At 41.5% G+C, this 26,060-nt stretch overlaps 2 protein-coding genes across 8 annotated transcripts; one reads left to right on the forward strand and one right to left on the reverse strand.

The window, feature by feature from the left end:
• Positions 1 to 563: 563 nt before the first annotated feature.
• On the reverse strand, positions 564 to 12,203 carry CBX3 (chromobox 3). Of its 4 annotated transcripts, XM_042817490.1 has the most exons (6): positions 11,566 to 11,649; positions 10,317 to 10,367; positions 6,278 to 6,420; positions 4,264 to 4,429; positions 2,804 to 2,898; positions 564 to 1,209 (listed from the first exon to the last, which is right to left on the reverse strand). In XM_042817490.1, the coding sequence occupies exons 2-6, from the start codon at positions 10,338 to 10,340 to the stop codon at positions 1,083 to 1,085; spliced, it is 555 nt and encodes a 184-aa protein (XP_042673424.1). In that variant the 5' UTR covers positions 10,341 to 10,367; positions 11,566 to 11,649; the 3' UTR covers positions 564 to 1,082. The 4 variants fall into 4 exon arrangements, with proteins under 4 accessions (XP_042673424.1, XP_042673427.1, XP_042673426.1 ...); XM_042817493.1 differs by lacking the exons at positions 10,317 to 10,367; positions 11,566 to 11,649 and adding an exon at positions 12,114 to 12,203; XM_042817492.1 differs by lacking the exon at positions 10,317 to 10,367.
• Positions 11,769 to 24,086, forward strand: HNRNPA2B1 (heterogeneous nuclear ribonucleoprotein A2/B1). Of its 4 annotated transcripts, none has more exons than XM_042817485.1 (13): positions 11,769 to 11,915; positions 15,884 to 15,994; positions 16,777 to 16,923; positions 18,338 to 18,548; positions 18,877 to 18,978; positions 19,058 to 19,138; positions 19,709 to 19,771; positions 20,183 to 20,302; positions 20,543 to 20,665; positions 21,381 to 21,463; positions 21,616 to 22,547; positions 22,788 to 22,918; positions 23,739 to 24,086. In XM_042817485.1, exons 1-10 carry the CDS (start codon positions 11,886 to 11,888, stop codon positions 21,440 to 21,442), a joined length of 1,050 nt encoding a protein of 349 aa, XP_042673419.1. In that variant the 5' UTR covers positions 11,769 to 11,885; the 3' UTR covers positions 21,443 to 21,463; positions 21,616 to 22,547; positions 22,788 to 22,918; positions 23,739 to 24,086. The 4 variants fall into 4 exon arrangements, with proteins under 4 accessions (XP_042673419.1, XP_042673420.1, XP_042673421.1 ...); XM_042817489.1 differs by lacking the exon at positions 11,769 to 11,915 and adding an exon at positions 12,418 to 12,985; XM_042817486.1 differs by lacking the exon at positions 21,616 to 22,547.
• The last annotated feature ends 1,974 nt before the right edge of the window (positions 24,087 to 26,060 follow it).

The following is a 26,060-nucleotide window of genomic DNA, read 5'->3' on the forward strand; positions in this document are numbered from 1 at the left end:
ACGAGAAACAAAGCCTCCTGATTTAAAAGTATACAGCTTAGAATCTGGATTAAAATATTACACTTTAAAGACACAGAACTGTGGAAGTATTTTTCAGGCCACAGCCTGAAGAGTAATTCTACCTGGACCATCCCACCACTTGTTACAGCACAGCCCCATATTAAGATCTGAAATCAAAGCAAAGGCTGACATTGTCAACACACCAGGTATTTTCCAATACATCTGCAGAGGCCGCTTGGCCCTGTGAGCAGCAGCCATACCCAGGGAGCACGGCTGCTATCCGTGTGGCTTACAAGTACCCACAGCACATGACTTTCACAGTCCAAAAAAGTCAGTTCCTTTCTGACTGAAAATAAATAATATTACACTTCACCAAAAAAATTAAAGAGAATCAAAGCCTGACATTTGTCTGGCATTGTGATTACAGAGTAGCAGTGGGGTAATATCAATCAATCTATCCCCAAAAGAACAACTTACAGTTAAATACATCATGAACTGAGAGGTTAACATATAAAAAGTTCAGAAATATCATACCGCTTCAAAAGAGTCACAGCCTATCATTATAAAGGAAGAATATAAAACTATTTTATTGACCACTGTTCACCAGTATTTACAATAAAGTAAACAATATACAGTCTGATAACATTCAAATTACTACAAAGTTAATTTTCACCTGGTCTTCTTGGGATCGTGTGACCCCAAATACTAAAAAGAATGAGTCTACAGGTGTAAAGGGCTAGGTTTGGGTAAAGAAGAAACATGCACATCAACTGTATAGAAGACTACAAAACATCTGTGAGCTTGTTTAGACATTCGTTAAGATTCAATAATAACCATGGAAGTTTATGAATGTTTTATAAAAGCTTTCACCTAATATGGAGGAAGTAGTAGTATCAAATGCTCTCCTGTGATAAATGAAATGAGTTGCAGAAAGCTTTTATTTACTTGCTGTTGATGCAAAACACACTACTTCAAAAAAATATCAAATTTGAATTTTTTAGAATGTATGCTTCTCACATTGCTAATAAATCAAATTTCAGGTTTTAATATTCATATATATATAAAAAAAGTGATGCAAACAATTATTGTGCTTCATCTTCTGGGCATGAATGCCAAGTTAGTCGTTCTTCATAAAAAGCAATTACGATCTGAGGACACTTCACGTTTGCTTCTTTGGCCAGCACCAGATCTGCCTCATCTGAGTCTTTCCTGATGGGAAAGGAAGGGAGATTAAAATTAAAAAAAAAAGCATAATTACTAATTCTCTTAATTAACTTATATTCATAGCAGGATTCTTCAAATTATTTTAACATCAAAATGGGTTTCAGGAAGAATACGTTTTCATAAAAATGCATCACCTCTTGATATAACATTATGAAAAACGTCAGCTAGAAATCAGTTTTCAGTATACTTTTCACTTCAGCTACAAGGAATTTCTTTGCTAGCTTTCACAGCAAATAAGATTTCACAGCTGATACCTTCCTTCACAAGTTTCTTTTTCTATTCCAGGGGAAAACACTGTTTAAGAGAAATTATTCCTACAGTTACCAAATGCAGTATATAATGAAGTAAGTAAAATTACACTAATTTTACTTTAAAGCATAACTGGAACTTCAAAGTGAGACTTGTGGTATTCACATCCCAATTGCATTAGAAGTTTATGCAAGTAACCGCAATTTCTGAGCCTGTCTTGGAGTAACAAAAAAAAAAATAAATAATAATTCCAATCTAACATGCTTTAGGCTCCTTTTTCAAGAGTATGCTGATTGTACAAGTCAGCTCTATGGCTACATATTCATATCTATCTTTGTTGACTGCAATCAATTACGAAAAAACGAATCCACTACAAACAAACTAAAAAGAAAATGCTCCTTTCTTGTTTTCCTTTGTGTTTTATTCTGCCAGTTATCACTACAGAAATTCAAGTAGTCATAACCCACATTTTCAAACTTCTCTCAGTTCCACGTATTAAAGGGAATTTGAAGTCAGAATGCAGACCACCTTTCCAAAGCACTGATCTTCAAGAGTCTAAGCACACTGCATGACAAACCAATTCTCTGGAGACTGCTCAGTTTGACACTACTAAAGAAACTAGAAAGCTTTCTAAAAGGTTGTTGGAAACTATAATTCTTATCCCAGCACCACAGAAAACCAAACTCCAAGCAAATGTTAATTCAACCCTTATATTCTCAATGCTGGATTTAAAAAAAAAAAAATTACCCTGCTTCTCTACTGCAAAGACAAGATGTCTTCTGCTAACACTGTAGCTAATAGAACTGTTTTCCTCCTGTCCTCCAAATAATACTAACTCCCCAAAGCACTTTTCCCTGTTACAGGCCCATAATGACAAACTTCTTCATATCGTTTGTTCTTCATCACAACTTCAGCTTCCTCCACTAGTTGCTTCCAACTCTCTGTCCACCTGATTGCACACAAAACAGCAGACACCAAGTTTGGTTAAGAGGTTGGCTGCCTAGCAGCTAGAATCTGCTTATGTAAAACATTTAAAAGCAGAGTTCTACCTGAAATTTCCCTAGCAAGAATGCTACTCACATGCAAAGGCCAGTTCTAAATTCCACTTCTATGATATTGAATCAAGAGAATCTAAAGTCATTTTGGTTTTGGAAGAAAGGGGGACTAAGTACTAAGTAATTGCACAGGTTTTGCTTCTGCAAGAACACAGGGTTAATAAATAAGCAGACCGCCAGCTTCTTTCTGTTTGCTGAAAAGAAGTTCTCTCATGAGCTAAGTGCAAACTACCAGCCCTCCCTCAACATGGCTCAGAACTGTGGATAAGACTTACCATTTCATGAGGAACATAAGCTCTCCGCTGCTATCCGTAGCCCCAATTATCCTCTCAGGATCAAGACCCCTTGCAAACCCTCTCGGTTTATCAACCTATCAAGTAAGTTAAAAGATCATTATCTATCATCATCTAACTACCCTTTTATTCTGGCATTAGAGCTAGATATACACATTAATGTGTGTGTGTGAATCAGAACAACAAAATATAGCATTACATAATGATAAAAGCTATCGCTACATATAAAGTTGTCTGAAGATGATATAAATGTTACATTTTTTTTGACTGACCTTCAGACCTTGTCATTCAGATGCAGAGTAACAATGAAGGACTTTTACATTAATGGCTCTAGCCATTCTTTCTGAAAACTCAGTAGATGAATCAAGTGGTCTCAAATCTTTATAGTAGATAAACAAGCACGGCTAATGAAACAAACTGAACAGGCAAAACAAAAAAACACACTCCTGGGAGCAGGCAAAACATGTTCTTTTCAGCAAAACAACAAACCTGGGCACTTAGGTTGGCTTAAGCCAACTGTGAAACTGCACCCATAGGGCACACCTCAACTCTTCTTGGCTCACTGAAATCACATCTGTGGTCAACAACAGGACTGCTTGCCTCTAGTTTCACAATACCTTTGTGAGACAGTGACTGCTACCATATCAGGTGAAGCCATAAAATTAACTTCACTCAGAAACTAAAATGCTATTCACAGTATTTACCAATATTGCTTCTGATGCCTTCCAACGTCACCTAGTAATTGACAGCACACATCCAGCAGCTGTCTTCAGTAAACCACTGACTGACAAACAGCTCTGATTTATATTGTTAGTTTGAAAGTTTAGAGAGAAAAATGTACTGCTGAACATACTGTGTTAAGCGCATTATTTTGCTCTTATTAGCACTAAACTTATCATTTTGTTGGCTCATTTAAATTGGAGCTGAAACCCAAATATCCATGAAATAGCAGGTTTTCTTCAGTCACCCTCTCTACACCTTTCCTACCACCATGTCTAGTCCTAATTTAAGCAAGTGCTTGGTCTTCCCATTTTGCTATCTTCCCACTCACCTATTTAAAAATCATAGCTCATACAAAAGCCAGAACAGAACTTCTGCTCGTTCCATTCACGACCATTTTACTCTAACACAAACTGACCACGTTGTTCATTAGTAACTCTCAACCAGTCTTACTTTTGATTATTCAGCAAGAATCACAGAACATTGGGGCTTCTGGTCATAAAAAGTAAAATCAACCACCTTTTACCCGCCATTCAGGCGGTCTCATTAATCGCTATAAAACATCACACTTTCCAAACCACAGTTCCAGTTCTGTGATTCTTAGTTTTAAGACTATGGTTGTTCTAGTTCTCCAAGTCACAACAGAATTTTTGGGGTAGAGGGTTGGAGAGGTAGAAAGAAACAGAGGAGAAACAAAGTTTAGCACATGAACATATACTTACAGAATCACGTTTTTTCTTTGATTTACTATCATCAGATTCGCTATCTGACAGTGATTTTCTTTTCGCACCATCTGTTTTTTCTTTACCAGCTTTCTGAGAGTTCAGAAAAGCTTCAATTAGCTCTGGACAATCTAAGTTTTCTTCAGGCTCCCACGTGTTGTCAGCACTGAAACATACATACATTTATGTAAAACTAGGAAAAGAAGAGAAGCGTACAACTAGCTACACGGCTCACCCTAAGCAAGTCATTCCTTTCCTCAATAAATAAGGTATCTTAAACTCAGGATGCTTCTCTAACCATCTGCCATAGCCTTTGTGCACTACATTTGATGACTGACTCTATGCTATGCTGAAGAATGCTGCTGAATTGTTCTTACATTTGAGATACAGAGTAAGCAGCTCTATTAACTCCTAAGATGCTGGTGGAAGTGACAACATGCAACCCTCATCCTACCTGTACATTTAAACTTAATTCCTGGTTCCCCGAAAGGCTGACCATGCAAACAAGCTGTTTGGTAAGAGCATAAACTAAGACTTCAGGAGAACAGAACATACACAATCCCCACTAGTAATGACATAAATGTATGTACCTAAGCTTCTATGTACCAGAAATGCTCTCAAAAGTATCATCTGAGCACTGAACTCTTTCTCACTCCTCCAGCTGTAGAGCTTTTGGAGCTGGTCCAGAGGAGGCCCATGAAAATTATCAAAGGGGTGCAGCACCTCCCCTATGAAAACAGATTGAGGGAGCTGAGCTTGTTCAGCCTGGAGAAGAGAAGGCTCAGGGAAGACCTGATAGCAGCCTTCCAATACTTAAAGGGAACTTAGAAACAGGAGGGAAATCAACTTTTTACAGGGGTAGAAAGTGATAGGAGAAGGGGGAACAGTTTTAATCTAAGAGGGGAGATTTAGATTACATGTCAGGGGAAACTTTTCACTGAGAGACAGGTGATACACTGGCACAGTTGCCCAGCTGTGGATGCTCCATCCCTGGAGGCATTCAAGGCCAGGTTGGATGGGGCCCTGGGCAACCTAAGCTTATGGGCAGCAGCCTGCCCATGGCAGGGGACTGAAACTGAGTGGGCCCTGAAGTCCCTTCCAACCCAAACCATGCTAATAGGCTGTAATTATAGAAAAAACAAAGGCTCCATGTCCGGAGCTGGGTATTGCAATTGTTCCAGAGAGTATGTATTTTGGTAAATAACATTTTACGCTGTCCATGAATGTGCCCTCCAACAATTAAGCACCTCATCGGAAGTCCTCAGGCACTAATATATTGCCACAGCACTACTGCACAAACAGGATGCTTACCCGTTATTTTCAATTACCAAAACTTTAAGGTCCTAGAATGCAGAAGGTTGCTTTGGGAGATATGTACACGTAACTACTAATGATAAAATGCTAGACTTTAACATCTAATGCATCCCCTTTTCTCGGCTGATGGAAGCACTGTTGTGCTTTCAAAAGACCCAGGATAGAGACTGAAAAATACCTTTTCAGTATGTCTAATGAAAGCAATCATGCCACAGAATTCCTTTTGTAAATTTACCTATTTCAAGAGCATCTGAAAAAAGCAAACACCTCCCCCCTCCCCCCAAAAAACCAAAACAAATTCACAGCTTCAAAGCTGCCTGTTTAAAGCCCTGCAAACTTTATTTCTCAGAAATAACATTCAATCCCCTGCATATGAAAGTATACCTATTTTATGACAACTGTCAGCCTAGCATACCTTGACTGACATTGACACAAGCTAGATCAAAGAGCAGTGGCAAAAGAACAATCACTGAGGGCTTTGTATAAGATTTTGGAACGTGACCAAGCACAAACCCTAAGCTACCAGTCTTCTATTTTACTGTCATACTTGACTGCTCCACCTGAATAGACATTTATGCTGTCCTTCCCTTTCAGCTCTTTAAAGCGTATCCCCACCATCCAATCCCCCATCCACACAGTTATTTCAAATAAATGGTTAATATTTAGCATTGTACCAGAAAAAATAATGGTAATGCCTTACTCTGTAAATCCTTTCCACTTCAAGTAGTATTCCACCTTTCCATTCACAACACGTCTGTCCAGGACTTTCTCCACAACAAATTCTTCAGGCTCTGCCTCTTCAACTTTTTTACCTTTGCCATTTTGTTTCTTTCCCATTTTGTGCTACAAAAGAAATTCAGAATGCCATTATTCATTCTTTTGCTTTACATCGTTACTTCACTGGCCAAATCCAACTTTGCTCAGTAAACAGTAAGGAATCATGTATTTATTCACACTAGAGCCAGAAGCTCGGACTTGTTTCACGTTAGTGCATGAGGTCAGGTAACCTGAGCAAGACATGGTAATACTTTGGGTTGGTTTTGGGTTTTTTGTTTTTTTTTGTTTTTTTTTCCAGCCACTTAATAAGATACCCAACATAGAACACCAGTTTTTATAAAGGTGAAATATCTTTGTCCGTACACTCAGTGCCTCCACTCCCCTTATAAATTTAATTCTCAGAGTGCTACATGCTCAAAATTTTATCAAGCTTCTATAAGTTAACTCCGTGCCTGTGAAAAGGCGGAGGGCAAGAAACAGCATGAGGCAGAAGTAAAGAAAAGTATTAAGGGAAAATGCATCAAACAGAAAAGGGTGCTACTAAAAAAAAAAAAATAAAAAAGTTACTAGCATTTCCAAAACAAAAAAAGAAAAAGAAAAAGCTGAAGGGAGCAAAATGTACAATGTAGCGCTACCATAACCAAAATATTCAATAATAATCGACAATTATTGAACAGGATGCATGCCAGGAGCAGCAAACTACTGCAGGCCCTTCCCACTATCAGCCACGCACCGATGCAACTAACATTCGAAGGGATGTCAGAAAGGTGCAAATGTTCAGACAGCTACACTTAAGGTACACTTAACATGTAATTAAAATTTTGCTAATTTAAAAAACTCAAGTGTTTCAAGTTTACATTTGATATACTTTAAATAATATTCTTCAAGTTCTTAAAATAAATATTACATCCACATCATCCTCAAGGCATTCCCAGTTTAATAAGGCACAATTCAATATTGGTAGAAGGACACGTTTCAGAATTTCCTTGTTTGCAATCTGGAAAAGGTCAGGACGTGTCTATAATCTTGTTGTATCCCATGTGTGTAGCACCAACAGACCAAAAGCAGTCTGATGGCCATTTTGGATAGCTCCTTATTGGAAAATTGTTAAAATGGCAGCCATAAGTTAACGGGAACAGTATTAATCTCTGAGAGCACACAGTCATGCAGCACCTTAAAGCAGACAAAGCTACTTCCTCGCTAATGCTCTTACGTGACAGACAGAGGCAAGCAGAAGTCATGGAGCACCTGCCTTTACTTTGTGGCACTTTTCTAGTCCTCTCTAGAATGAACGCGGGTTAGTTTGAGCACACTGCAAAGCAATTTTGAAACTGATTTTTAGATTTTGCAGAATTTTTCCTTGATGTGGTAAAAGGAAGGAAAGAAAGTGTCTGTCAGACGCAAAGAAAACTCTTCTTTTTGCAAAATGAAGAAGCTGACCTGCCTTTCCAAGCCTACTCTTTGCGTTCTTCCTTTTTTTTTTTGCATTAACTTGTCTTCCCCCAAACACCTTTACTCTCCTTAGCAACCCACGAATTGAAGGTGCAAACAGCAAAGATGAGGAAAAGGTTCAAATTCCCCCTTCAAACAGCAAGTTTCCATATATGATTAAATGTTGTGCGACACTTGTTTTGACTTGGGAATAGAAAAGAGATTATTTAAAACACAGCATGTATTTCCACTTTGATAATAACTACCTGCACATCCCAGGTGTATTTTGAACCCAGTACTCATGTCTGAGAAGTACCAACCACACTGGCTTTTTTTTTGCCTCCACAGGAAAGAAAAATAAAAGAATGCAGGACTGAAGGTAAATGAACATAAACATATGAAAACATCCACCTTGTCTATGAAGGCTGCTTACTGCAATAAATGAAAGTATTAAAAAGAGAAATGAGATGAGAAAAACGGGGGGAAAAAAAGAAATGAGGAGAAAAAAAGACAGACTCACTGTACCAGACTAACAACATCCTAATTACTGGTGTTGAGGCAAGTGGGCTACAAGTGGAACACCTCCATCAGTGCTCTCCACTGGACTAAAACCCTCCAGTTCACAGGAAGGCTGCCTTCTGATAATTGTTCTCAGCTTCTTTCATTCTCATCACCTAAATGTTTTGGACCTCTGCATCAAAGTAACTTTTCTTTAAAAGAAATGCAAACTCTTTAGGACTTCAGATAGCTACATAATCTTCCACAGAAAAAAATGAATATTACAGGATCTGATCCTTTATCTCAAAGGTCAGTAAGCAAATAACAAGTCAAGGGTGCGTTGCTTTTTGCTCTGAATATTAGAGGTTTCACTACATCTTCTGAATAATGCTACTTCCCAAACACTTCCTAAGCCTTTTTAACCTACTAAAATAATATTTGACAGCAGAGCCTGAAGAAATACTGAAGAATGGTAACTCCTGAGATTATACAAACCAATGTAAATCTCAGCCTGGAGGTGAATGTAGCAGCTGACCCAGAACGAAGGGCAGAAACATCCACCAGATCCCTGAAGCTCCCTTCTTTAAGGTTACCCGTTCTAAACCTTAACACGGGCATCTAAGCACTGGATGCTCATTTGTGGCTTCCTTCCTTCTGCATTCAGAAGTCACATCCAACAGACAGAGATGGTTTTCAATGGGTAATGGCTCTTTCTTGAGGGGCAACATTAGAACAGAGACGTGATGTTGCAATGGAGTGTTTCACGATACAAGAGATAACAAATTCAGAATTACAGTTCCAGAGCTACGCTACCCCCAGTATATCTAAGTTTTGCATTCAAATATGCAATGAAGCAGAATTAGTTACGGTTCCCATGGGAACCATAACTGATTTTCCTGACCTGTGCAGCAAAATTCTGAACATCATATCAAAAATACTGCAGTTGCAGACACTTTCCCCTCCGTGAGGCACTCCCTCCCTGGGCTGGTCACTGCTCCTCTTCCTCAAATTAGGGAAAAGTGGACAACCAATTACTAACAGAAAGTTCAGACATTCATCTTGATGAAATCTTTAGAATGGTTTGCCATCATATAATGTCAAACAAGCACTACACTTCGAAGCCAGGAGTTAATAAGAGTTTTTAATGTACCTCAATCTGGGTCAATTAGCAACCACTTTAGTAATTTAAGAATGGGCCTTTTGAGTGCATAACAAGTCCGTCGTTCTGCTATCCAAATGTCCAATTGTATCTATGCATCCTGCTTCAACCTCAGATGGATCTCATGCTATATTTCTTCAGTTCTTCCACACACACACATATATGTGTATATATATATTTATATATAGAGTAAGTAGTTGAATGGCAATTAAAATAATTTTTCCCGCAACCAACTGCCTTTAGAAGTTCATATTTTAACGTCAAGCAAAGCTTTACAGGGACTTGAGAACCATGAATGCATCATTAAAATAGATCAGGAGGGGTTGACATCTGATAATCTCTGCTCCTATGAAATTCAAAGAAACTGTTATTTGGTTAAAAAAAAGTAATAATAATTTCAAAGGGCATCTTAACTACACCACATCATTTCCCAGTAACGTTATTTTTCCTCTGTAAGGACCGCCTTCGCTCAATTTGTTCTTTTATTTTTTTCTGAATAGACTAGGAGAAATTAAACGAATACATGATTTTACTTATTTTTACATAAACGATGAATTACATGGTATCCTGAAAGGAGGCTAAAAAAATCCTCAGTGCTTTCTACAACAGGACAGACGAAATGATGCACAGTCCAGTCCTTTTTTTTTTTTTTTTTTTTTATTCCCCAACAAGTCTCTGTAGGAATGGCAGATTTGTTAAAGCCAAAGAGAATGTCCTTTCTAGTAGCCTTACTTTCTGGACCTGAAATTTTGGTCAGAAAAATGCTGGGGAGGGGAGATGTGGATGTATCTTTTAAATGGAGATGCCAAGTTATAAGTTTGAAGAAAAATATGTTGATTAAATCCTTACATACTTTAGGTGTGCGTGAACTTACCAATGTAGTTTTATTGGAGGCCATTTTTATTGCAGACTTGCAGAGCTTTTACTAGAAAAATGCATGACAATTAAAAGGAAGTTTACGTTACTCAAAGAAAGGCATCCCAATACAACATGGTCCTTGTTCCAACCCCCATGTATTCACGGCATAGAACATTTACAGAATGGATTAAATCCAGGACAAGAAGCAGCTTACTGCTTTGTCCGGCATAACCCAGTAACACACCTTTACCTAGCCAAGATAAATAGTGACAAAGTGGCAGATGAGGTTGAAAAAAGGTTTTCCCAAGGCCATCTAAGGCATGGAGACAATTGTAGGGAAAAGGGGGAGGACCATCAGGGATGCTTATTTCCTTAAACCCAACAGAACAGGAGCTCAGATTCCAGCAGTTAACTATGATACAGCTTTAGACGTATTAACTGTGGATCTGGCAGGGAGCAGCTACACATCTGCAGTGTAACAGAGCACCCACCGCTTTCAAAACTGCGAATATTTATTTTAATGCATAACGCTGCCCTCTGATTCTCAAGTTTGCACGAATTAAGGCCCTGCACCGACGTGAGCTCGGCTAAGTTGCACACGCTACGTTTATCCTAGGCAAGCGAGTCCAACACCATCCATCCCCTTCACCACCGCACCTCTCACACCGACCACCTCTGTAAGCACGTATCGTCCCCGCCCCGTTCCAACTACAAAACTTCGGATCGCACACAGGCCCGCGCACAGCTCGCACACGGCCTTGCAAGGCCCAACGGCTCGGCCCGCCGCCCAGCGCCCCGCTAGGGGAGGCCCGGCAGCCCCACGCCAGGCGGCGGCAAGGGCCGGGCGGGAGATCCTCGCGTCCCCGTCGGAAAGGAAGGAGAAAGGGGAAAGAAACCACAAGAACACTGCCGAGATACCCCCGCCCCGAGGAACGGACCCCGCGGGCCGCCGGGAGGGAAGAGGAGGAGGAGGAAGGGGGGGCAGCGCCTCGCCATGCCCGCGCCCCCCCGCCCCGCCACGTTTCCCCGCCGCGGAGGCCGCCCCGGGCGCTGGCGGGAGGCTTTGTCTGCCCGGCCCGGCCCCGCCGCCCGCCCTCCCTCTTCCCTTCCCTCCCGCCGTGCCCGCTCCTCCCGCCGCCGCCGCGCTAAGGGCTGTGGGGGGTCGGGCGCGCCCCGCGCTCCATCCCCGTGTCGGCGGGGAGCAAACAGGGGAGCGGGGAGCGCCGCCAAAGCGAGGAAATAAGAGGAGAAAGAAGGATACAGACTTCACTGCCGCTCGGCCGCGCCGCTCCCCCGTCTCCTCCCGGCTCTCGCCCTGCGCGCTCTGAGCGGCGGCGGCATCCGAGGGGCCGGGGGGGAGGGGAGGGGGCGGGGAGCGGCGCGGGGCGGGCCGGGCCGGGCGGGCGGCGCGGGGCGGGTTGGGCCGAGCCGAGCGCGCCGGCGGCTGACGGGGCAGAGCGCACGACGCCGCCTACGCGCCAGCCGCAACCTCCTCCCGTTGTCGCCGCCAGCACAGGAGGGGGCCAAGACGTCTGTCCCACGGGGGGCGAGCGCAGGACCGCGCCAGGCGTCCAAACGGAGGAAGATGCCTCGCGGCGACAGAGAGAGCGACTGGGTGAGGGCGGCCGTTGGGCCGCGGGCGGCCGCCGCCATCATGGCCGCCACCGCGAGGGCGGGAGAGGGCCCGACCAGGGGGCTGCGGCGGGCGGGAAAGGCCTTTATTGGCGGCGGCCGGAGATCCGTGTGGGGATGAGGGGAGAGAGAGAACGGGAGGCCCGGCGCAGTGTCGCTGCTGCGGAGCGGCAGCACTCACCCTTTCTCGCCGCGCGTGAGAGGAAAGGGGAGGGCGCGAGGGAGGTGAGCGCTGCGTGGCTGCCGGCGGAACGCGGCTGGCCGCAGCCGGGCCCGCCTTTCTCCACCGACTCGAACTCCAGGGTTATCGCTTCCCGCTTCCCGCCTCCCGCCCGGGCGGAGGGGGAGGGGGCCGCGGCGCTGCGTTGTGCCGTGCTCCCGCCCGCGGAGGGTGGTGGGGGTGCGGGGCCTCTGCGGCTAATTATAACCCCGCACTACGAGGTGCAGTCTTCGGCAATTTCCGGAGGGGGGGGGGTGGGAGAGAGAGAGAGAAGAGAAGAGAAGCAACGTTTTGCCAGCGACGCTCGGGCGACTTCGGATCCACTCGGGCACGTATTAGAGAGGTCTTCCGCTGTCGGAAATTGCCGAGTGGGTTGGGGAGTCGGTGAGCGCTGCGTCTTTTTTTTTCCGGAAATTGCCGAGCTTGAGCCGAGTGCCGATTTCGTCAGTTCGGCTGATTCCGGAAATCGCCGAAACGAGCCGAACGGGTTGCCATTTCTGTTTCGGCTATTTCCGGCGACTGCCGAAGCGGATAAGCTCGGCGAGAACGACTCCTTCGGCTCATTTCGGAGACGGCCATTAGTAACGGCGTCGATGACTTTTTATTAGGTGACAAAAACACGGAGGGGTATCGCACAGAACCGCTGCCTCTCAGGACTGATTTAGGCTCTAGATCCGAGCTATTTTTTAATTAAACTCCGGAGGCGCGGCCGGGTGGAGGAGGAGGGCGCTCGTAGTGCGCGGAGCCGAATTTCAAATTACGTAACAGCTGCGGCAGCCATTGCTGAGGGCCGTGCGCCGCGCCGGGCAGGGACCGCCACCATGAAGAACATGGTACGTGGGGGAGGGGAGGCTGCCAGGAGCTCCATTTTAAGGGGGTACCGCTCTCGGTTCCGCGCACGGAGAGCGTTTTTGCGGGTCTGAGGGTTACGCGAGGAGCGCGGCCGAGCTTAGCCAGCGCGGGCACGGGAGGTGCCGAGGCTGTTGGGCCGCTCTGCACGGGGGAGAGCGGCGACGGGGGAGGAAGGTTCTGGAAGCCGCGGTTGGGGCCGGGTTGCTGCTGGGGGGAGGCGGATGCTGCGGTTCAGGCGAGGGCGGGTTAGGTCTTTCGAGTTGGCTGTTGGAGCGGGTGCTCTCGGGGCGCGGCGATGGAGGTCGGCGGGAGCCCGGCCCGGGACGCGCCGTCGCCCTGTAGGCAGCAGCGGCGCCGCTGCCGGTAATGGCGGCGGAAGGGGGAGGGGGAAAATGGCGGCGCCGAGAGCGGCGGGGGAGGGGAGGCGGGAGGCCGTGCCTGCAAACTGACACCCCCCGTCCGGCTGCGTGGCGGTGCTGGGCAGGTGGCTTCCGCGCAGCCCGACGGCTCGCGTGGCGCCGGTGGGCGGTCGATCGGGATCGGTTTGCTGGCAGTCGTCCTCCCCGCCGCGCCGCGCTCCCTGGAGGCGGCGGCTCCGGGCGCCATTTTGCTCCCTGGCTGCGGCGCTGCTCTGCTGATCGCCACCACATGGCGGAGCCGCCGCTGCCTGCCCGCTCGCTACCTGGGCGGCGGGGCGGACCGGCCTCGGGCTGGGGCGCGGCGAGGCGCTGCGGCGGGCTGAAGGAAGCGGCAGCGGGCTTGGGATCCCGCCCGGCTCCTGACTGAAGATGCTGGAGGGCTGCTGAGATTCACACGTGGTCTGTCCCTATCTTAGAAAGTGTTTCGGAGTCATCTTAGGAGGTTTATCTTTTGGGTTGTGTATTGAGAGTGGGGGGAAGAGGCAGCGGGTCGTGTTTAGTGAAGGGTTTTTGTCGAATATCGGAAAAGGACCGTAGTTAAAATAGTTAATAATCGTGCACATTACTGCTGCAGAGTGAACATGCAGTTACCAGAGGCGGCTGGGCCCTGGCCGGGGCTGTGGTCAAGAGACTCACTACTAAGTAAGGCAGTGCCTGCGTGTGGAGTAGCACTTCGGATATGTTCATACATTTTTCATCTTGTAGTGGCAGTGACATTGCCATGTCCTGGCTGTGTATGTGCCTACCTGTTGCTTTGGCTAGGGCGCATACTGGTGTGGCAGTATGTGATCGATGAGTGTATGGTGATGTATGAACTTGCAGCTGTTCTCTTTATCAGTAATGTGTGGTGCATGTTTGCTCTCTGAAAAGCAAATGTGGTTGTTATGGTTGGTAGGTAAACTTCTTTAAGCTTCATTTTCAAATATGAGCTGAATGCTTAATGGAAAAATCAATACACCATTAAAATTTTACAAATTCCCAACTTATTATCCTAGTTCTGCTATTTGACGTGTACATATGCCAATTGATTATGTAGGGAAAAGTGTCTCCCATGGGCCTATGGAACCAGTAGGTACTGGTTAGTCTCAAAGCAATTGAACTGAAGCAGTTGGAAGAGAAGGGCATTTGTGCATTTTTAGCATTCATTGGCTAACATTTCTCTGCTAGCCTGCTCAGGCAAGAAATGGTAACACAGCTTTCAACAGGTAGCTATAATTCAAGTCTTGAATGCAGCATCCTTTCCCTTACTCTGTTCAAAAGATTATATGAAGGGAAGCTTTGCATAATGTGTGTTTGTTGTGTCAAAACTGTCCTGCCTAACTTTTCCCACCTGTACGTCACAGGGACAGCATTAGCTTTCTTTATATTTCTTAGAAGAAAAAACACTTTGAATCTACTTTAGGTGTAATGATTTTAAGTGACATTGAAGTAACAGGATACTTATTCGGAGGTGAAAAAGGAATACTCGACAGTTGTTGCATTTCTTCTTAGCTGATAATACAGCAATGCATTTTTAACAAAACTGATTCAGTATCATCTCCAGTAATGTCTTCTGTGTAGCATAGTTCTAGATCATACCTGCTTCCAGCAGCTTCAGAAAACGTGTGGATTGGCTGAATGCTCGTTATTAAAAAAAAAGAAAATTCCTTTTTAAAATGACGAGTATAATGTTGACGTAATGCTGAGTTCTCTTGGGAGAAAGCTTAGCAGGACATTTACCTCCTTCAGACAAGATTCTGAAATTCTGCATTTTGTTAAAGGGTCTTTTTTTTTTAATTAGCTATTTGGCATATGGGATAACAGTATGTATCATCCAGCCATGCTCCTGCTTATGGAGAAGAACATTTACAATACATTCGTAGTGTATTAAGTACTTGGGAGGTTGGAAGGTTGTTAGTTTCTGCATTATAATTATCACGTATAAAAAATGTGTAATATCTCCTTATTGGCCTTGAGCTTTTTTTTAACGACTTACTTGTTTGTCATAGCAGAAATTTGTGCTGAATGAGCTCAATGAAAATTTCTTTGAGAAGTGATTTAAGTCTTTCTGAAAATGTAGTTCATACACTGAAAGGGAAATGTGAGGAATTTTTTCTGCTTTTGATGTTGCTGACGTAAATTGGGGATGCATTTAGTACTAATTCCAGATAAATTTTACAGATACCCTAGCGTGCTTCATTTGACTAATGATGAAATCCGAGTTAGTGACCTAGAACATTTTGACTGTATTTTTTTAATTGCTTAATGGTTTGTGTAAATAGCTTAATAGTGTTGATGTATGGTAATATGAATTTTATATTTTTAAAATAAATGATATCTGGAATAGAATCAGACAGTATGAATGGATTCATGTTTTCCCGTAGCAAGGGCTCTTTGTTAGTTTGGGGCATTGTTTTGTTTGTTTTTTTTCCTAATGCAGTTGTAAAAAGTTTTATATTAATCTAATCTTTTCTGTGGTAGAGGGAAAAGGAGCAGTTCCGCAAGCTGTTCATTGGTGGCTTAAGCTTTGAAACAACAGAGGAAAGCTTGAGGAATTACTACGAGCAATGGGGAAAGCTTACAGATTGCGTGGTAAGTTTGGCATGCTAATGCACAGTGATGATGCAGAATGTGTAAAAATTATAGTAGGGGGAGCTGTTTGTTTAATAGCTTAATATAAGAGAGAAAGTGTAACGTTAAATTTTGAGTTCCTGCAGTTGGTTCAGAGTCCTTCAAAGCTATACGCAGATTTCTTTCTGCACACTGCTGATAAAATGCAGTTTGTTTCCCATAAAATCTCTCAAATTATCTCTAACAGCTGTTCAAAATTAACTGGGGTATCATTGCTTGAAATGCATTAGGGAGTGCGAAGTGCACTATTGCATCAGCATCTGTGTAACCAGTAACCTTTGGAAGAAAGCTGCTACTTTGGTAAGCAGTCCTGTTGAAGCTAGAGATGAGTGGCTTTCTTTAGTCTGCGATTTCTGTATGCTTGTCACCGCTACTGTAGTTGTATTGAAGTTGTTCCACCGGTCTTGTTTTCAGAACAGTAAATATGTCTTTCATAATCCATGTTTAAAGAGCATAGTCTTCAGAGAGGTAAAAACAGATGTTTGATTTTTAGAGAAAGATACATGTTTATAAACATGAATCGTTGCTGCTGAGTATGTCTGAGTTACTGGTAGGGTATTAGAGGACAGTAGTACTGAATTCCTCTGGTGCCGTGTGGATGCTGCTCGTGTATTTGGTCCGTATAGCTTGCTGCTTCATATGTAACTGTATTTGAATTAGGTTCTTGTTTTCTCCAAATGTTGTTGTTGGTCAGTTTAACGTGAGACATGTAGAAGTGATTTAAATTTGTTCATTATTTTTAGGTAATGCGGGATCCTGCAAGCAAAAGATCAAGGGGGTTTGGCTTTGTAACATTCTCCTCAATGGCCGAAGTCGATGCAGCCATGGCTGCAAGACCTCACACAATTGATGGAAGGGTGGTGGAGCCTAAGAGAGCTGTGGCTAGAGAGGTAAACGTGGGATTGAAAGCAGATCCTTTTCATGCTTAGAGACTACTCTGCATTTTGGTTATGCATTCTTACTTCAAACTGTCTCTGTTTGAATTTGTTGAAAGGGTCTGGTTGGAACACTGTTTCCACATTTTTAGTCTGTTCATTGACTGTTACTACTATAGTAACTATGTATTATTCTGGTTGCGAATCATGTCTGCAAGGGATGCTAACTGGGATCTGAAAGTATTAGCAGAAATGTGTTGGATGTCTGTAATGATGCAAGTTCTAGACCATCTCTTCTCTGGGATCATGACTGTTATTAGACCTCAAATTAGGAAACTTCTTGATCTTCTGAGTATTTCTGTAAGCTCTATGACAGAAGTGATAAAAAATAGAACACAGTATTGGGATCTGTGCTTTCCTTCCAGTGGTGGTGATCAAAATCAGCCTAAGACTATTCAAGATTTTTGCTCCTTGCACATTTGATTTTAAAATCCAGGCTATAAATTAGATGGGCACACTGTAAAGCAGTATACCTGGGTTACTGTAGCATTGAGATATTCGAGCAAATGCACATTCTTGTTAACTCGTGTTCTCTGCATTGTTGGAGCTCTCGGAGGATTTAGCCACTTCAAGCACAAGGTTTGACCCAAATTATTAATGTTTTTTGGACTGATGAACTGCAACTGAATGAGGTGTCTTGTGGTAATTTCCATTTTCCCTGAACTAGAATCGGTACCCTTGTTAGCAATCTCAGTTTTCATTCAGCTTCCAGAAGAATGCAGGCTTGATTAGCACTTGGAAAAACGTAACTAAAACAAAGTAGGACATGTGCATATTTTTTTATACACACAAAGGCTATTACTGGGCTTTAGAGATAAATCCTTCCTGCTTATTGCAGCTGGTTAAATATTGTGCTCAGAACTCTTTTCTTTTTTTTTTTTTTTTTTTTTTTTTAAAGGTATGTGGAGAGTTATGTTTGTTTTAGTGCAGAGCTGTGGATGTGCTGTAGTTGAAGGAGCTTTGCAATTAAGAGGAATGCAGGCTTCGTTGCCATTGGAGAGGTGGACAGAGGAAGTTGATGCATTTTTATTTTAAGTCAACTAAAGCTTTTTTTTTGTTATTAAGAAATTGTTCAAACAGGTGGTCTGACAATTCCCTCTAAATTTATGTAAAGGATTTGCATTTACTTCTGTACATTTCTGTACAACCTCTTCACCCTCCACCACCATTTTTCAGTGCATTTAGAACTTTCATGTGGGTTTGGGGATGATAACTGCTACCTTCTACCCCACAAAGGTTTTATGGACATAGACAAGAAGTCTACCTCAGTGTCCAAAAACCTGAGTCTTGCATTCCCGTCATCCTGAAAAAAAAAAAAGATTTGCTAAATTGGTTTTCTTTGTCGTAAATTGGAGAATTCTTTTAACAGGAATCTGGCAAACCTGGTGCTCATGTTACTGTGAAGAAACTGTTTGTTGGTGGTATTAAAGAGGACACCGAGGAGCACCACCTTCGTGACTACTTTGAGGAATATGGAAAAATTGACACTATTGAAATCATTACTGACAGACAGTCTGGTAAAAAGAGAGGGTTTGGATTTGTTACATTTGATGACCATGATCCTGTGGATAAAATTGTATGTAAGTAATCTTCATGTCGCTGCTTTATTTGATAACGTTGATGCTTACAATCATGGTACTTGTGTGAAGCTAAATTTAAAATAAACAGATAATAGCAATGCTTAAATGAATGTAATATGATAGTTTTGGTGAACTGTGGGGACAGGTATTTTAAACAAATAATCTAGTACCTAATGAAATCTATTTTAGTATTTATAATTTTTAAAATAACAGTAGGGAGTGTGTATGGATCAATTTGGGAATGACTGCATTTTTGGTAGCTTGAGATTCTTCTTGTTGCCAGATCAATACTTAAATGCTTACAACGTTTTGTTTCATGTGATTACAGTGCAGAAATATCACACCATTAATGGCCACAATGCAGAAGTAAGGAAAGCCCTCTCTAGACAGGAAATGCAGGAAGTTCAAAATTCTAGGAGTGGGAGAGGAGGTATGTTCAGTTAATGCTTTACAGTCTGTTCTTGTGCGCTTCTCGTGATTTTGCTGCTTACAAATGTCAATTGTTATAGGGAACTTCGGTTTTGGTGATGCACGTGGAGGTGGTGGCAACTTTGGTCCAGGACCTGGCAGCAATTTCAGAGGGGGAGCTGGTAAGAGAGGCATGTTTGTAGCATTTTTTGTTTGTTTACATCATCCTTCAGGTTCTGGGTAATGGTAAGCTGCTACTGTTCAATTGAAATGCATCTCTAAGTGTTACAGAATTTTTGGGAAAGACAACTTGCAAACCTCTTGCATATTAGAAATAGATGAGGTAGTTTTTTATAAACTCAAGCGGCTTAATTGTTAAACGATTCTGTTACAAGCTGAAATTAACTTAAACTTGGTCATTTTGGTAAGAAATTCACCTATTGCTTCTCTGTAATTATACAGTGCTCAGGAGCTTCACAGTGAGGGGTTTCTTCACTGAACATTTGAATTACATAAAAGCCAACCAGGTTAGCTGTGTTCAAAACTAACCCAGTCCTTTACAAATGCAGGAAAGTAGGTGGTGTAGAGGAATGGGAGATATACTGTTCCACATACGTTTTAGCCAAATTCAAGTGTGTGTGCTTAAGTAGTCTGTGAGATTTGAGTCTTAACATAATATGGTTTAGATAAAAATTGGTAGGCTACAGGTGGATTGAAATATATATGTTTTGGGTTTTCTTTTCCTCCAACAGATGGATATGGGAGTGGCCGTGGGTTCGGAGATGGGTATAATGGATATGGTGGAGGGCCTGGAGGTAAGTTTGCTTCTGTTTGTATTTTTGTTTTCTTCTCTCACTTAGAACTGTTTATACATTCATTTACAATTCACGTAAAACTTTCAAAGTGCCATAGAGATTTTGTTGGCTTTAAGAAACACACACAACTGTTCGCTCACACTATACCTGATGTGGGAAATTGTATGGTTATGTCATGAACAACCATCCCCTTCTCTTTAGGATGATAGCAAGTCACTTCATTGATGCTTTTAGTCAGTCTGGTTTGTGGGTTTTAATCACCGTTTAGTTAGGGTGGGAGTTGGGTATATATCTTCCCAAAACTCCTACCCTTTTCCTTCCCTGTAGACTTCTCAACAGAAAAACATCCTGTGTAGAATTTGATTACCTTCTCCACTGAAAAGCTTATTTTAAAGGATTATATTATCATAGGTGGCAACTTTGGTGGCAGTCCTGGTTATGGAGGAGGAAGAGGAGGATATGGTGGAGGAGGACCTGGATATGGCAACCAGGGTGGGGGCTATGGAGGTGGCTATGACAACTATGGAGGAGGTAACCTATTTATGGCTTGAAGTGACCAAGTTTCAGTTGTAAATTAGCGCAAATCGTATGAAATCTGGGAGGTGTGTGGTGGAGTAAGCAAGCTTAATTTTACAAATGGAATGAAAAAGCAGCTGATATCACGTGCTGCTGGACTGTTTGCATGATTTTGTCTTTTGATTGTGTAACGATGAGAATTCTGTGAACATTGTAGCTCATCCAGACATGTCTATTGTTGTATTGATAATTTAGGCAATTATGGAAGTGGAAACTACAATGACTTTGGAAACTACAACCAGCAGCCTTCCAATTATGGTCCAATGAAGAGTGGAAATTTTGGTGGCAGCAGGAACATGGGGGGACCATATGGTGGAGGTATGTTTTGATATGCTTTGGAGCCAGATTGGGCAAGCTTCAGTCCTTTGGGGTGGCGGGAGGATGATAGGTAAAAATTGCCAGCTTCTACAACAGATGCACAGTACCCATGTTTGTTCTATGTAGTGTGAGTTGGCTGCAGTTTTTCGTCGATCTCAAGACTATAAAGTTTGGGGAAAACAGTACCCCTGCCTCTTTTCCTCTAGAATATTAGAAAAAACATCATGCAGATTCCAATCAGTAAGGACTTGCAGCACAACTTGTAACATCCACTAAACATACTGTGGTTTTTCACCAGACTTACTGGGATTTTCTATTGCTTTCTTGTTCTAACGTCACCTTTTCCTCTCATTTCCTGCTTGTAGTTGTCTAGATGTTATTTACTGTGCTGTATAAAACTCGTGGAATGGAAACTGAAACAAGAACCCCTTTCTTGTAAGGTTCAGTTTGCAAGTAAACTCCACCCTCACAGCGAAGCTCAAAACTATGCAGTACATCAGATTACATGTGGCCCTGTTGAGCCTTCTAGGATTTCAGTGTGTAGTTGTTGGGCACTTTCTGGGCATTAGTAGGAGAACATAGTGAAGTGCTGAAAGCTGTGGATATGCCATCTCTGGAAGTAAACTGGATGTTAATTTTGATAGACTATTGAGAAGTATTCTTAGGTGGAAGTGCACTGACTTAATTGTTGTTTCTCTCTTTTCTGTGATTGTAGGAAACTATGGTCCTGGTGGCAGTGGAGGAAGTGGTGGATATGGAGGGAGAAGCCGTTACTGAGCTTCTGCAAGCTTGCCATGGGTAAGTATGTTTTTAAGTGCTAAAATTGCAGTGATTCGTGAGAGTAGCTGCAGGAGCTAAAAGTTTTTTTAGGATATTGTCTTTCCTATAAAAAATGGTTAGCTGAATAATTTCATAACCTATTTTTTTACTCTTTACTTCTGTTGAAACAGGCTTCACTGTATAAATAGGAGAGGATGAGAGCCCAGAGGTAACAGAACAGCTTCAGGTTATGGAAATAACAATGTTAAGGAAACACTTATCTCAGTCATGCATAAATATGCAGTGGTATGGCAGAAGACACCAGAGCAGATGCAGAGAGCCATTTTGTGAATGGATTTGGATTATTTAATAACATTACCTTACTGTGGAGGAAGGATTGTAAAAATGCCTTTGAGACAGTTTCTTAGCTTTTTAATTGTTGTTTCTTTTTAGTGGTCTTTGTAAGTGTAGAAGCATTCCTTTGATAATGTTAAATTTGTAAGTTTCAGGTGACATGTGAAACCTTTTTTAAGATTTTTCTCAAAGTTTTGAAAAGCTATTAGCCAGGATCATGGTGTAATAAGACATAACGTTTTCCTTTTAAAAATTTAAGTGCGTGTGTAGAGTTAAGAAGCTGTTGTACATTTATGATTTAATAAAATAATTCTAAAGGAAATATTGTGTAATTTTAGATTTTTTTTTTTAATGTTGTAAAATAAGGAAAGGAGTGGGTAGTATAAGGTCCCACAAATAATACAAAGCTATTGTTGTACGTGTAAAATTAAATGCTGGTCAGAAAAAAAAAAGTATGTTGTCTTTAAATGATCAGGTTTAAAATATCTAGATAACTTAAGGGATATCTCTGCAAGGAGAAACACCTTTTTAGATCTTTTAGATGCTGCTTCTTCAATGGCAAGGAAAGGAAATATCCCCAGCGAGGTACTCTTCCAGGGACACAGGTCTAGTACAAGAGAACTCTTGAAAACGTCACTAAGTTCAGCCAGTCTTAAAAAGCTGCGCTGTATTTCTGCAAAGCTTTAACTGCAATAGTTGTATAAGGATGCCAACGAAGGCTGAGGGAGTAGAGCAAACTTAGTTCTAAGCTTCAGTTAAACTTCTTTAGGTAAGATCTTATTTACTTTTTTTCTTTCTTAATGTTCCAAAACTGAGAAACTAATACTATGTGACAGTATTCTTTCAGTATAGTGATTGTTGTTATGTAGTTTAACATAGCAATGAATTGTGTTAACAATTATCAACTGAAGAGAAATATGTGAATCCTGTTTTCTTGTATTAAATTTTCTACGTACAGATTTTTGTGAATTTCAGCTACTTAACATATTTTTTTCCTACTGGAATCTAGCTATGATATGAATCCTGGACAAGCATAGACTGCTGCCACTGTACTCTGCTACAGTTGAACAAATGAGACCTGCAAGTGTCCATTAGTAAAGCTTTGCAAGGGTTCCATCCCTGGTGTTGGTAGTTAAAATGGTAGGTCACATGTTAATTAAATCATACCACTTTATTTATGCATCCTGCAACATTTTGTTTTTTCTTGGGAGACTGTGCATTATGGTGGTTGCAAGGTAATGCAATGAAGGTAGCGCTGTGCTGTTACAAATGAACTGTGTTGTTCTGTGTCTTGTCGACTGTAATCTATAACGCGTTTCATCCTGAAGGTTCCCAAGTAACTTTAGGCTGTTTACGTGTAAGGAAAAAAAAAATTGCACCACAGAATACATCTGCCTCTGTGAAGGAATGTGTCGTCCATTCTTGTAACTGCATAAGCAGTTCTTTAGGAGGAGAAGTGAAAGCTTCGAATGAAACTGCAGGTGGTATTTTATGAGTGTACAATGTAATCACCTAAATTGGAATTTGGCTAGAATGACGAGGTTTCCACCATTTTTTATAGTTCTTGCAGCTAATAAACCTTAGTGCCAAATTCAGTCAGCCTTACTCTCATTGCATTGAATGTTTGATCCTCAAATTAACGAAAATTTGCCAAGTAATGAGTCATCTGAGTAAGGGTGGCATACTCCATACGATCTGGCTTTTAAACAAAAACCCACAAAATGTTTAAAAAAAAAAAAAAAAAAAAGCCCACATCCTAATTTCAAAGTTCCATTGCTTTTGACAGGCTAATTACTGAAGAATGTGGACTCAGCTAACGACAGTCCTGTTCCTTTTGTGTTAGACACACCAGTGAACTGCTTATACTTCTTTTTAAAAATGGCTGAAGTTCCCCTATTGGTAATTTGGTTTAGACATATGTGATAAACTTCTTCAGATACACTTTTTTTTTCTTTGGCAGGAAGGTGCCATGCTGCAGGTAACTAATGAAGAAGTGGTCAACCACAGAAACGCTTCAAGAAATAAGAAATTCTGTATCATCAGAAAATAGTTGTTTTTGCTGCCTTCATTAAAAACCTAGAGGTTAAATGAATACTGATAAAATATCACAATTAGTACAGCTCCCTGTAATGATGGGTTTTTTTAAATGATAGTAATAATTGTCTTGTAAACATTTCGAATAAAACTCAGATCCGTTAGGAGAAACAAATTACTAATGTTAAAATAGCGAACATTCTGTGAGTTGAAGGTTTAACTACTTATTTTTATAACTTTCATAGCTTTAAAATAAAGTATTTTTTATACCAAAGTAGTTCTAGTGTAATGCTTAATAAAATTTAGTATGTGTCTAACATTAAATAATGTTGATTTGCAGCTTTTAGAACCTTTGACGATTTGAAATGTGCCATTTTCAGGTGGAGTTAAAACCAAATTTACTTGGCAAGTGTATGCACAAAACTTGTATCTCGGAACGTAGGCATCTGTTCTCTGTTGGGAGAAACAGTGCTGCAAACAAAACAAGCTGAATTTTTTGCTTTTGGATGCAATTGCTTTAAAACAGCTATCTGGCTGGGTCTTTTTATTGACTTAAAAAAAAAAAAAAGCCCTATCCTACTCCTTTCCCTTTAATGCAACTTACCACTTACAACAGTTCATCGTTAGCTTTATCCTTCTTACCTATAAAGAGCTTTTAGTGTCAACGAAGAAAGATTTAATGGAAAGTAAACTTCCTGCTGTACCAGAACCATATTGCTGATGGTTGCATCTTCAAACAACAATCACGAGCTTGGGAAAGCTCTAGTTGGGAATGTGTTTGAGGGAAGGTGTCTGTTTCAACCTATTGCTTGCTTACATAATTGATTCTAAACTTGAAATGTCTATGCCTGGTTCCAGTAGACTCATGTGTTTAACCTTTATTATAATCCAAAAACACTATTTAAGGATTTCAAATGACTTTTTTTTTTTTTTTGTATGTCAAGTTGAACTTTGAAATATTTGCATAGGTATCCAGTGGGCTGCAATGGAAGCAGAAAATGAAGATGTGCAAAATCTGCTTTACTTTCCTCTTTCCAACAGAATGATTTAATCACTTGAATAGGAATTTGCCTTTTTTCCTGGAACTTCAGATTTAGTTAATGGACGTTTTTCCTTACAGTTGACAAGTCGGCATTCAGATCACATAACTACAAAAAAATACTTCAGAAGGGAATAATAATCATCTCTCTGCTTGATATTTACACTCTTTCAATAGTTTCATATTTACTTTACATCATTTGCATGAAAGTGTATGTTGTTTTGATCCACTGGTGATGGGAGTCTTCTTAAGGGGTGAGTGGTAGCGTGCAAAAACAAAGCTATTGGATTGAAGTCTTGAAAGCTCATTGTTTTACTGTTAAACTTCTGCAACTTTTTCTTTTCATGGTACATTCTTAAGAATTAAGACAAGATAATCACAATGTTGGCTGATGAGTTCAGCACAGAAGCTATCATCTTGAGTCAACCTAACACTGAAAACAAGCAATTCTGAACAAAAACTACAGTGATCAATTACTGCTCCTTAATGTGTATTTTTTAATTTATGAGAAGTAGGTTTTATGTCCCTCTGTTACCTTCTTTTGAAAACAAACTAATGCTGTTATTCAGGTACGTTGCAGTTTCATAAGAAAACAGATCAAGTTGTCAATTACAGGCCCAGCTTGCCTCAGCAAGCCCATTCTGCAGCAAGGTGCAATAATGTGAGAGACAATATGACTTGTTGGTAAATGTTGTGGGAAGAAAAAATGCACACTTGTGTGTTTGAAGTACAGTGGATTGACTTACTTGTAGCAAGTGGTGGTGAAGACAAGTTAATGGTGGGGTGCTGGCTGCTCAGGCTCTATTCTCTGTCATTTACAACGAAAGCTGAATTTAATTTGCTTTCTCTAATACTTCAAGTGATGAAAAGTGTATAGGAAATGAGAGAAGTTGCACTTAATATCATGTCGCATGTTGGGAGGAAGAATGCATTCTTTGAGTTGTGATCATTGTACATGAAATCTTGTTACTTGGATGGAGGAGGGGAAGGAGATGGTGAAGCCAAACACAAAACTTAATGCCTGTAAAGAGTTCTGTCAGCTGATCTTGTTTTGATAACTCAGCCACACTGGAGAAAGGGGATAACTTGCTGAGAACATAATGAAGCAGTACATTCACTCCCTGTAACTTCAGTGTTTCGATTCATTTTCCAAGCAGAGTGCATGATGCAAGTGAAATCCTGTAATGGTGCTGTCACTGTTTTCTTTTA

This window comes from Centrocercus urophasianus, unplaced genomic scaffold (genome assembly GCF_019232065.1).
Source record: "Centrocercus urophasianus isolate 14NV4802_14NV808 unplaced genomic scaffold, USGS_Curo_1.0 seq_16, whole genome shotgun sequence".
Taxonomy (NCBI): domain Eukaryota; kingdom Metazoa; phylum Chordata; class Aves; order Galliformes; family Phasianidae; genus Centrocercus; species Centrocercus urophasianus.